Source organism: Acomys russatus, chromosome 14 (genome assembly GCF_903995435.1).
Source record: "Acomys russatus chromosome 14, mAcoRus1.1, whole genome shotgun sequence".
Classification (NCBI taxonomy): domain Eukaryota; kingdom Metazoa; phylum Chordata; class Mammalia; order Rodentia; family Muridae; genus Acomys; species Acomys russatus.
The window spans coordinates 62,612,618-62,625,348 of NC_067150.1; the positions used below are offsets into that span (position 1 = coordinate 62,612,618).

Consider the following 12,731-nt stretch of genomic DNA (forward strand, 5'->3'; position numbering starts at 1 on the left):
AAATATTAAGAGTCCAGAAATAGACCCAAAACATAAAAGGCACTTTTATAGGACTTTACTACCCTATTAAAACAGCTTTACAAAACAGAAAACATGGTGGCTTCTGATACTGAACCAATTGTTAAACATTGTACAGGAAGTAATATGCAACTCTTCCCTCACCCAGTGTCCACAGAAAAAAAATCTCATCTGGAGCAAACATTTCCATTTGACCCCAAAATTATACAGACTAAAAGAGTAGATGCATAGAAACAAAAAAGTCAAAACCTTTTCTGAGTGAAAAATTAGCTATAAAAAACAAAGGGACTGGAGAGATGGCTCTGCAGTTAAGGTCTCTACTGCTCTTGCAAAGGATGCCAGTTCTACTCCCAACACCCATGACTGCCTATACCTCCAGCTCTATGGAATCTGATGCCCTCTCCTGGCTTCCACAGGCACCTGCACTTCTATGAACACACATACACCACACAAACAAAATGAAAAAAAAGAAAAACATTTTTAAACATCTAAAAAATGGGGGAGGGGGATGTGAAGGAGATACTAGAAGCCAGACAAATATCCATCGCTGCCTTAAGAAGTCTGTTGAAAAGCAGACATAGTGGTGGTACATGTCTTTAATTCCAACACTCAGGAGGCAGAGGCAGGCATATCTCTATCTCTTGAGTTTGAGGTCTATGTAGTAAGTTCCAGGACAGACAGAGCTAGTGAGGCAGACCATGGGGGGACAGGAGGACAACACACAACAGGATCCAATAAAAACCAAAGTCTTTTGAAGCACAAGTAAAGGCAGGCTCCTAGATAAAGCCAAAATCAATCATAAGCCACATTAAAAGGCAAATGGCCCCCTAAAAAACAACTGCATGACAAAGAATAGAAGGATGGGGATTTTTCATTCATCAGTACTGATAAGCCAAGGAAAATGGGCAAATTCTCCAAAAGATTGCAAACATATGGATAAAGCCATTCTCAGAAAAAAAGCTCTTCAAAGAGTAGCCGTCATTATCCTAATGAACCACATAAAAGTAAACAAAGCAAAAACCCAACCCAACCTTCATTAAGAAATATGTATTTTTAAATGTAGCCATTTTCATTAATTTGCAAAGATCTTTAAGTATTAACTTTAAATTGTGTTTATTTCTAGTAGGATTATAAATAACCTCTGAAGTGAATAATACATACAAAGACCTTCATAAACTCTGCCATTTTCACTCAGAAAGTTCACTTTCAAGCTGTGCCTGATGGTACAGGCCTATAATCCCACCAACCTCACAGACTGAAGCAGGAGGAAAGCAAGTTCAAAGCCAACCTGGGCAACTTGGTGAGCCCTTGACTCAAAAATCAAGTCAACAGAGGCTGGAGATGCAGCTCAGTGTAAATTGCTCAGCCTGTATTAAGCCCTAGGTTCAACCCCCAGCTTCATGAAATAGTACAAGTTCACTTCTAGGAAAGATCTGGAAATAAGATGTGACAACCTTTCAAGGTGTTGATCACATCACCATTCACTGACTAAACAATCTTTAGTGAAATAGGCAATTGTTTAAAAAGCTACAGAGCAGCCATGAAAAGCATATTGTGGCTGAGATGTGGAACATTAATACAGGAAATGCTTGTAAAACATAAGGCAGACTGAGAATAGTATGACTGAGTAGAAAAGTCAAACACTCATTATTAACGGAGAGATCGGCTCACAGGGAACTAACTGACTGTGACTTCATGCCTGTGTATGAGCTCTCCTTTACCAGCCTCCAAAATATGCTAGTTCATTCCACAGATAAAGAACATCAATCTGTTTTGAAATCATCTATTAGTTTTAAAGCCAGGTTCCACATAGTTCTTTCAGCAGCCTTTTCTCAGTGGGAGAGATATGGGAAGTGCCTATCCCAGCCAGAAGGATCCACTATGGAAACCAGCCCTTCCTAGCATATGTGTATCTGACCTAAATGTGTTTTCATCCAATTTCATGTATGGACATTGCTTTTAAAGAAGTAAGATTCAAAGGAAATATCACCATTAACACTAGAAGTTGCTGTGATTGGTATTTTATTTCTCCTTTACAAGTTCCACATAATAGACAAAGGGCTTTTTTGATAACATATTGTTATCTTTGCTGGAAATGATCATATAATCATTTTAAACAACACAAATGTATACATACATGAGACTGAGGTTTCTGCAGCCTATAAACACCTCTTTGGGTTTAAAAAGGAAAAAAAGCAATATACTGACAATTCAACTGTAACTCTTAGAAAAACACCAGTTTCCTTACCACACCTAAGTGTTCAGTACAGGGACCCATCATCCAAGACAGCAAGGAGCTCAAGACACTGGAAGCCAAGAGCAGCTCACCAAACCAGCGCAGACCCTCCCCTACCCAGCACCTCTTCAAAGGGCTCCATTTCTCAGGAAGACAGCAGTCACCCCAGGACAGGAGCCGCCAATATACCGTTCTGTAACATTTCTGAGTGTCTGACACAGCACCTCACATCCAGCACCTCAGGAACTCCATGAGCTCACGCCGACCACTCTTTAGTCTGTTCCCTTCATCTAAGAGAGGGAACTAGGTCTTCCTAGTTCACTGTAGGTGCCTGGGGTAACAAAGTGTTTCACCAGAAGGGATGTAAGCAACGCTATTTGATAAGAGTAAGAATAAGGAAAAAGCAGTTAGCGTAGAGAAAAAGTGTGCTCTAGCATACTAAACTATCAGACCAATGCACAACATACTGCAAAACTGTAATACAATATGGTCAAACACAATGTTCAAATATTCAACTGTTCAAGCACATGAAGATCATCTTCTCAATGACAAACCAGGCTCTTATTCTGTAGCTACTTTTGTGTAACTTTAAAAAACGCTGTCCCTCAACAAGGTCTGACACTGATCTTGATACTTGTTAGGACGTTTGACAGGAGACAGTAACAGCTCAACAGTCAGCTTTGGAGGTCTCCCAGCGCTCATCTTCAGCATTCATCTGAGGACTGGGCATCATCTTCATCCCTCACTTCTCGGTATCTCCCTGAAGACTCCCCTTCTGGATTGTAGCTCTGCATTTTAATATTCAGTCTCTCGGCTAATTTCTGTGCTGCGAGCTTTGCCTGCATCTCCTTTAAAACAAAGAACAAAGGCCAAGTTACGCACGCACAGCTCCCCGTACAATGTCTCAATGGTACCAAAGATAAAATAATGAACTCCCACTGTCGGGGGCAACATGACAAGTTGACAGCTGTGCCTTGCCAGACACGGGCAATGTCTCTGAGGGCTGTCAGTCTGCTGCAGGTGCTAGTGAATTGCATTGGGAAGCAATGCTGCTATCCAAACAGCTTACCTCTGCACAAGAAACTGAGAAATCAGCATGGTACTACAGCAATTAACAGACACACGAGGTACAGCACACACTGAACCACTTGCCTGTGTTAGAATCACCAATGTAGCACTGACATCTCCAACTGACAAGACTTTCTTCTCTAGATTAAATCATGTTTTCTAGGTTTGAAGGTTACACCTCAATGGCACAAAAAGAGCCAAGACATTAATGCTGACTACTCCTCGCTAAGTAAGTCTTACAGAAATCAATACTCAAAAAAGTCCAAGTAAATTCCACACTGGCAGTGGACTTTCCCACCCATAAGGACTTTTCCAACAACTGCAGACAGGTTTCAGGGCTCATCTCTGATTCACTTTTTCCACCCCTGACACTCCTGAACCATAGTAGGCCCTCCTCTCAGCCCATAAATATTATAGGTAGGCGTAACTGGTATCTACTACTACTATTCTGTCAAGGCAACACTCACTTCAAGACCTAAAAATGTCTCGACAAGTATTGAAAACAAAACATCAAAACAAAACAGAGACAATTCAAAGGTCATTCCTCCAGCACAGCAGTTGAATTTGATGTTAAGTCCAATGCAAACACAAAGGGCCATAGAGACCAGCCTATGCAAGCTGAGTGCTCAGGAAAAACCAGGCAGAAGCCTAGCTAGTTGGACTTTAAGCAGATGCAGGCACCTGACTGAAACCCAGCTAAGCAATTCAGGAGGAAGAGGATGCTGTTTTCCCAGAGGCTCAGTGGTCTTCACACTTACTTCTCTCGTCCTGCTAGTCTGAACACAGACTTTATCAATATTACCTATTTTATTTATAGATAGGATCCCACTATATATAACTCTGGCTGGCCTAGAACTTGTTGTGTAGACCAGGCTAGCCTCAAACTCGGAGATCTACCTGCCTTTACCTCCCAACTGCTAGAATTAAAGTGCTAGGATTAAAAGTGTATGCCACCACACCTGGTCAATATACATTTTAAAATTCTATGCAAAGCACAGTGCTATACACAACTGATTAAGACCCAGTCCCTGAGTGAAGTCTTACCACCAAGAAGCTGCCACATGGGAGAGAAGCATATGGTGTCGCAGCAGCAGCAGCAGCAGCAGCAGCGTGTTCATCACTCCGATCCTCTCCCCAAGTCTATTAGTGAATCACTACTGAGGTTCCCTATAGTTCTAGCAATTTTGTGACTGAAAACTAGTGGCACATGTCTCAAAGTTAACAGCCTCGGCCACCACATCTCTGGAATCTGATTCTTCTATCAACCCAAAGTAAATTCTGACTCTTAAAGCAGCAGCCAACACACCAACAAGAAAATCCCAAGACCCCAGCATTACCTCGTAACTCTGCTTCTGCTCTTTCTGCAGGGCCAGCGACTCTTCTATAGAGAGCAGCTGTGCAGGCAGGTGGTGGAGCGGAAGGAGGCGAGCTGCTGTGACGTCATCAAGATGCTGCCTGGCCCTGCGTCGCTGCTCTTCTGAGGAGGCAGGAGACTCACCCCTCTGATGATGACTTGGTGAGTCCCTATGTTGTGTGGGTAACCTGAAGGAAAAGCAGACATTATCAAACCACACGCAGGCACAAAGTCGGCCTCTAACCCAGGATCCTTCTGCTTCTAGTTAACAGAAGGCAGGCGGCCCATGTTCACTGCTGACAGTGGGTGCATATACGAGCATGCCTGCCCTTCTTCCTCACACCCAATATTCATCCGGTTCACTCAGAGAACATTTGTAAAAGAACTTAATGCCCGAACGAAATAAGTACTGTCTCAGTGGATTGTGACATAAGGCACTGTCAGATTCTCCAGTTCTGAAGGACAGGGAAGATGGCAGTTGAGGCTGGGGGAGGAAATGACAATTCTAGCCCCAGAGATGAGAACCTTCTCCTTCAAAGCAGCTAACAGTGAGATCAAGGACACACCATGTAGGTCACAGACAGGAGATGGTGTATGACGCAGGGTTACTATTAATTTCGCGAAGGGTCTCAGAAGAGAGTGGCACGCTACTTTGTAAACGAACCTGGTGTCACTCAACAGCCAGTGGTCCTGGTTCATAGCTAACCGACCAGACATATATCAAGTTCTGCTAAGCCATGGGCAGATGAGGCACTCTCCAGTATCCGGATAGTACACATAATCAAAAAGAGTATGACAAAGGAAGGTCAGGGAACTAGCACAGCGGCTCTAAACCTTTCTAATGCTGTGACCCTTCAACTTAGTTCCTCATGCTGTGGCAACCCCCCACCCATAAAATTTATTTTGGTTGCTACTTCCTAACTATAATTTTGCTACTGTTAGGACTCATAATGTAAATATCTGATGTGCAGGATATGACATGTGACCCCTATGAAAGGGGGCTGAGAACCACTGTTTATCTCACTGTGTGCTCAAAGCTCCACTTACCCATAAGCCTAACGCCACATGTCTGTGGTCGGATGTGGCCTCTCCTGTGCACAGGCTTGTCTTTTTTCTCTCAAACTTACTAATCCTGGTGGCCCTCACTGCTCACTCCTCACCTTCCCTGTTTCTGGCCACCTTACTCTTTCTGACACACTCCTGGTTTTGTAATGTAACATCTTAGAAGTCAGACAGAGACCACACTGCACAGAGGATGAGACCCCTTCATCCAGATGCCTTTACTAAAGGTTCCCTCTCTAGCTAAAAGCTAATGTGCTATAATCTGGTTTTGTAAACAGAAGAAAGCATTTAAGGTTAAAATTGTCATCATTACTGGAGTAGGTTTGTCTCTGCAACAGCAAACATGATGTGGGTCTTCTAAAGCTTTCTGTTTTCCTAAGAAAGGACTAGCCATGTTGTCACCTATGTAAAGATGACAACCCTGAATGACCCTGGCATAGTTGGCCTAACTGCTACAAAGAATTCTTTTCTCCTTAATGCCCAGGTGATCTCAGAATCATAGCCAAGAACTCAAAAGCAAGATTCCACACCCCCATTTCTCCCAAAATCTATTTTAATTATACTTTCTAAAACTCCTTTTAGCCTCCCTTCCCTGGAAACTGCCAGTATCTAGTTTAACATTTCTTCTAAGTGTGGAAACCCTGAGTGCTCCTCTAGAGCAGAACCCTCACTGTGTCCCCACAGCTCTGCTGCCTACTTGTAAGGAGCAGTTTTGTTTTGCTTTATTTTTTTCCTGCTGAATAGCCCATTAGCTCCCGCAGCTGCTTCTTTCGGCTTACACAGCAATTGAGGGGGAGCTGCACACTAGCAAATGTACTGAAAAAGTCATGATACATTTGCCCTCCCACTCTGTGTTTATTATGAAATATCAGCTAAGTATCTTGAAAAACACACTACTCCCATCTGCTATTTTAAACTCTTTCAATGACTCGCCTTCAAAACTAACACATTTGTCAAAAGCTGTTCTCCATGCCAGCCACTCTGGTCTATTTTCAGTCTGGTCACTCCTGCCTATAAGCTGCTCACTGAACTGATGAGCTGATATCACATTTTTGAACTCTTCTTTGAGCGCCACACACACATTCTTAGGACAAGCTTGTTGCTTATTCCCATGACACTTACACATTGGTCTTAAACTTATGAGGAGGGGGCACTGGGTTTCTGGCTCGCATTTCTAGCACTTCCATGTAATGCGGCTTCTTAGGAGTCTCGCTCTGGAATCCTAGAAGGTTGTCAGCGCTGGTGTTTTCTTCTGGGGGTTCAGTCTGGTCTGAGATTGTGATCTTTTGCAATTTAGTGATAAATAGACTGTCAATGCTGCTGGAAGTATCTTCTGCTTGACCTGTAACAGGGCGCTGGGCAAGATGTTGGTTCACTTCAGATGAGGGTGCCCTGGCTCTGCTGCTGGGAGCTGGGCCTGCGCTCACTGGACAGCCAGCCTCCAAAGTCTCCTCATTCCCTCCGTGAGTGAGATGTGCAGGTCCCAGGGTTTCTGAGGTTGCTTTAGAGGATTTAATATCTACAGAGGAACATTCAGGAACTAATGACGAAGTATCAAGCATCAGGTCAGAATTCTGGGCCTTGTCTATGTCAGTATCAACTCTTGTGGTTGCTCTTTGCCTTAGCTTACAGTCTACACTAACAGGGTTAAACAGTTCACTTCTCCCTCCAACCTCTTCACGTTCTGCAATGGCCGCTTTCAGTTTGGCGATGGTGTCTGAGATCTTTTTACCTTTGTCGGGCAATTTGCAAATGAATTTTCTGTTGAATAGAAAAAAGAAACCAACATGTACACATTACAGCAATATTTTTAAACATGAAAACACAGTATTTAAAAAGAAAAATGTAATCCTCAAGGAAAAGCTGGCTTTTAAGTTAAAAAAAAATCTGAGTGTTATCTGGCTAAGATAGGAACCAAACAAATGAAATTATTTTATACCTACCACTCCAATCAAGAGAGTGCTTTGAATGGGGAATTATTTCATCAAATAAGAATTTCAGGAATAAAAGTTGTGTCTTCCTAATCTAAATTCTGAAATTCTTTAAGCCTGGACATTGACTCCTCCATGGAAAATTTCACACCCAACCACATGATGAGTTGCAGTCAAAACCCAAGCTATAAAGAACATAGTATAAAATTACCTTCAAGCCACGTATAAGAACTGAAATCACTGTTTAGACTTGGGCCTTAACTACATACACACACACCCCAAGACCCCTAAAAATATGAAATTCTGGTCCTAAGCATTTAGGGAAACAGACACTTAGGTTGTACAATAAATACATGATAAAGACCAGTCGTTTTAAAAAACATGGTCTCTGAACGTTAACGGGGCTGAGGAATGGCTTTAGTGAGTCAAAGGTTTCCCCGAGGTCACATAATGGGTTACCATCACTATCTTGCAAATGAAGATGGAATTACGTGCTGCTTCTGACAATATTTCTAGAGGCAACAACAGGAGCTCTTTGGGCTGCCCAGGGCTTCTTTTAAAATATAAAAATGTGCCAAGACCAAAAGGTTAATTCATTGCTAAACTTAACAAGCCATTCTGGAAATGTCAAATCACTTACCTGTCTCTAGTAGGAACCCCTCATGCCAAGTGGTCACTGGCTCCTTTCGCTCAGTGACAGAAATTCCCTTTCTGGTTCTTTTCCTTGGTTACGTAACAACTGAGAAGGGGACTAAACCTTGGGGCCTCTCTTCCTGGCGCCTCATTCATTCGCACATTTTCAACAATTTTAATACCTCTGCAACTGCGCCTCCTCTACTTTTCCAGCCTTCTTTCTCTTGAGCCTGGTACCCATTCCTCAGGTTTTTAATCAGCTGGCTTTTAATTAACAAAATGCCTGCTATTATTCCTCTCAATAAAAAATTAACCTCGAATCCATTCTCTTTCCCAGTTTTCCCATTATCCTTTGTGGCTCCACAGAAATTTCAACCACCTGTTAACTATTAACACATATTTGTCTCCAAATTATTCCACCAGTAGTTAGTTTTCCCAGCGCCTCAATTGTTTTCATAGCTCACCCCCTCCCGACCCTTGTTAAAAATCTCTCAGAAAATATCTTTTCGGTGTCTTCTGCTTCTTATTCTTTCATCCGGTTCCTAAACAACGCTGTCTTTAAGAATAAGCTATCATTTCCACTAATACGGGTGAGCGAAACTTTCTAGGCCCAATTAGCCACCCTGTAAAGCTAGCTCTTCCCACCTCCCATGGTTCAGTCAAGAGTGCAGATTTAGACGGAGAAGAGGAAACGAACACGTTCTGCTCACGAGGATTTGGTACACGGACTCTCAAAGCTGTACTGGGAACATGGAACCCAGCAGGCGCTGCTGCCCAGTGAGGGCCGGGCAGCACGGAGCCATGCCGCGCGCAGGACGGGCCTGGCCAGGAGGCCTGACCACGCAAGGTCACCTTCGCGCGGGAGGCCGCGGCGGGGAGCGGGAGGCCTGCGCCGAGCCCCCAGCCCCGCAGCCCGGTTCCCGGATCCCTATGTCTGCCCCGCGACCCCCGGGCCACCGCTTACTCGTTGCGCAAAAGTCTCTCCTGGCGCCTCAACCTCTCCCGCAGCTCCGCCGAACTCTGCCGCCCCAAGTCCTCGGGAGCTGGGGGCTCGAAGCCGCGGGGCAGCGAGCACATTGTGCACAGGCTGCGGCTGGCGCGGCGGGCAGGGCTCCCCGGCGGGGCCCACGGCGGGCGCAGGCTCCGCGGCCGGCGGCGACTCAGGCGCGCGAGCGGGAGTCGCCATTTTCCCGGAAGAGCACGGCTTCTTCTAGCCGAACAGAGTTTTATTGAAATGCCGGAAACGGACAGGGCCAGGAGCAGGGGGCGCCCGAGGAAGCGCGCAGGGGCGGAAGTTACCTCACCGCAGAAGTGCCTGAGTTTGGCGGGCTTTCTCTATTGAGTCCTTTGCTTTCCTGGCTTTTCGCCTGCGCTTTAGGGAAATAAAGGACACCCAGGTTAGAGACTCACTATTAATAAATAAAATATGGCGGAAGTATAATAAAATGTCAAACATTTTACACTAACTCCCGAATGAACAATAGTCACAGTAAAAATAAATGACACGGGGCTGGAGAGATGGCTCAGTGGTTAAGAGTACATACTGCTCTTGCAGAGGGCCAGAGTTTGGAATCCAGCACCCCTCGGGGTAGCTCAGAAATGCCTTTAACTGCAGCTCTGGCTTCTGCAGGCACCTGCACCTGTGAACACATGCGCGCGCGCACACACACACACACACACACACACACACACAATCACAATTTAAACATAATAAAATAAATCTTTTTTTTTTTTTTTTTTTGGTTTTTCGAGACAGGGTCTCTCTGTGCAGCCTTGGCTGTCCTAGACTCACTTTGTAGACCAGGCTGGCCTCGAACTCACAGCGATCCGCCTGCCTCTGCCTCCGGAGTGCTGGGATTAAAGGCGTGCGCCACCACCGCCCAGCGCAATAAAATAAATCTTTAAAAAGTAACAAATGACCAATATAACTAGCTATAATCAAATGCACATTAGAAACACACAATAGAGCCAGGTGTGGTGGTGTACGCCTTTCATCCCGGCACTTGGGAGGCAGAGGCAGGCTGACTCTTGAGTTCAAGACCAGCCTAATCTACACAATGAGTTTGAGACCTGTCAAGGCTACATAGTGAGACCTTGTCTCAAAACAACAAATTTGAATATTTGGACAAGTCAGAATATCAGGAATTAGTAAGACTAACTGAGTAAATTGTTGGGAAAAAATAAAGAGTAACTGAGATTCTTAAAGATTGCTAATAGGAGGGCAAGGGGTGCAAAATAGTACCACCTCTTTGGAAAACAGTTTGACAGTTTCTGAGCCTGGCTTTGTTACTATTTAGTGTAATGGTCTTAAGGTTCATCCATGTCACTGTTCCTCTATATTGCTAAGTAGTAGTTCATTGTGTGAGTTTGTTTATGCCGAAGCACAGTTTTGTTTTCAGTTATTAATGACCACAAAGCAAGTCACTGTCAACATTTTTATATAGGTGTTCATGTCACATAAACTTCCATTTCTCCTAAGAGAAGTCTTATTAGGTCATATTCTCAAAGGGAACAGGAAGGAAAGACAGCTCCACTCTGTTGCCTTCACAGCCTGAGAAGTTCTGCTAATCTTTTAGGGACTTTAACTCAGGCCAGACCAGGGTTTGTCACTTTAATGCATAAAATATTCAGGACTAGCAGAGTAGATGTCTAATAAAAATATTTTAATATAGGCTTAATTAGGAGTGTTAAGAAAGAGACAGAGAGGTGCTCAGATGGAACGTATAATTTACCCAGGTGTGGACATGGGGCTTTCAGTTGTTTTTACAGTATTTACACTTGATGTGGTTTGAAGCAATTATCTTCGAAGCATCACTAAGAAATCTAAAAGAGACCACAGGGTGTGGCTCCTGGCTGTTAGGTCTCAGGAAGTGGACTTAGTCTGGACTATAGAAGGCTTTGTGGTGGTTAGATAAAACTCAACATTCTCCAAGAACTTGTGAGATGGGTTTACCATCTCCAGAAGGAGTACCCTCTTACAGCTACCCATCCGGTTTATAGTCTACGTGATTTGTCCACTCCATACTTCTCTCATGCTCTCTCACTATGACCTATCTCTTATTATTTCCTTTACTCTCTTCCCCTCTCCTGCATCCCTAACCCTGGCCATGTCCAGTCTGCTTTTTGTCTCTGCTCTCGACTTTTCCAGATGCCTCTGGATAGTTTTTCCCTATAACTCACAATAAAAATCTTGTCCCTAATAATGGATTGGTCATGTTGGCAGTTTCCTTACTGTACTCCGTTACATATACTGACAAAATTATAATTGATAAGGTAAAAATATAGATCAGAGGGGTGCAGGAAGGTAGAACACCTTCACTGTAAACAGAGTTAACAGTTTTATTGAGATTTACAGAAAACATCTAGGGAAGGAATGAGGACTTGCTCAAGGTGGACCACATCCAGGACTTAAGCCTGGTTCACTGCTATCTTAACATAAAGTCTGTGTGAAAGAATATCTCTGCTGCCAGCCTTTGCAGCAAATGTGCTAGAATTCTTCCTTCCCGGCTGGCAAGAGACTTCAACCAGACTCTGGGGTGAGGGATCCTTTCCCTTCCTGTGGCCCCATCTCCATTCCTGCCTCAAATGAATGTTTAACTTCTTAGGAAGCCATAGGATAGGTGAATGTTTAACTTCTGAGAAGCCGCCAAACTGTTTACAAAGTGTCCCTACCATTTTTCACTCCACAGGCAATGCCCATGAGCTCCAGTTGTTCCAGCTCTTCCTCACCAGCTTATTTTTGTTTCATTTTGCTTTTAAAATTTTAGCCACTAGCCCTTCTGCTCAAGTGCCCTGGCTTGGACACACTTAAGAAATATCACAGAACTTGCACTAAACATTTTTATGCTATTGCAATAGTTAATATTGTCAACTCCACAGGCTTTACACAAACTTCTGAGTATGTTTGTGAGGGAGTTTTAGATTGGGTTAAATGAAGTGGAAAGACCCGTTTTAACCATGGGCAGCACTGTTGCATAGGCTGGGTCTAAAGCTGAATAAAAAGAGAAATCAAGCTCTCCCTCTCCCACCCTCCCTCTGTCTCTGTGTCTCTCTCCTTGATTTCAATACAATGTGAGTGATCTCCTCACACTCCTACTACCATGACTATACCATGATGTGCTGTATCTTTAAGGTGTCAGTCTAAATAAATCTTCTCTTCAATGTTGCTGGTGTGTGTGTGTGTGTGTGTGTGTGTGTGTGTGTGTGTGATGAAAGTTGACGTAGTTCATGAAGACTGAGGGGATCACAGGGGTAGAGGATGAACTCAAAATTACCAACGGTCATTAACAAGCATCAAGCAAATCCAATTTTCTGTGATTTACTTGATTTTTCCCACCAAAGTTTCCACTGGGAGTAGAATATACTGAATGGTCAAACAAACCCAAACAGCAGCTATACCTAATGAAAAACAAACAGTGACTTTTGAACA

General features: G+C 43.7%; 1 protein-coding gene across 3 annotated transcripts in view; it reads right to left on the reverse strand.

Annotated features, from left to right (window-relative positions):
- Myzap (myocardial zonula adherens protein) overlaps window positions 1–12,731 on the reverse strand; it is a 725,358-nt gene that overhangs the window by 612,783 nt on the left and 99,844 nt on the right. The window contains exons 1-4 of one of the 3 annotated variants that reach the window (XM_051156762.1): window positions 9,267–9,450; window positions 6,861–7,499; window positions 4,660–4,864; window positions 2,932–3,102 (exon numbers count right to left, since the gene is read on the reverse strand). The exons of 1 other annotated variant lie outside the window; for it this stretch is intronic. In XM_051156762.1, the coding sequence (XP_051012719.1) occupies window positions 2,959–3,102; window positions 4,660–4,864; window positions 6,861–7,499; window positions 9,267–9,379 (1,101 nt within the window). In that variant the 5' untranslated portion in view covers window positions 9,380–9,450 and the 3' untranslated portion in view covers window positions 2,932–2,958. Of the gene's footprint in view, window positions 1–2,931; window positions 3,103–4,659; window positions 4,865–6,860; window positions 7,500–9,266; window positions 9,451–12,731 lie in introns of those variants that run through there. One more of the 3 variants, XM_051156761.1, reaches the window with a different exon arrangement.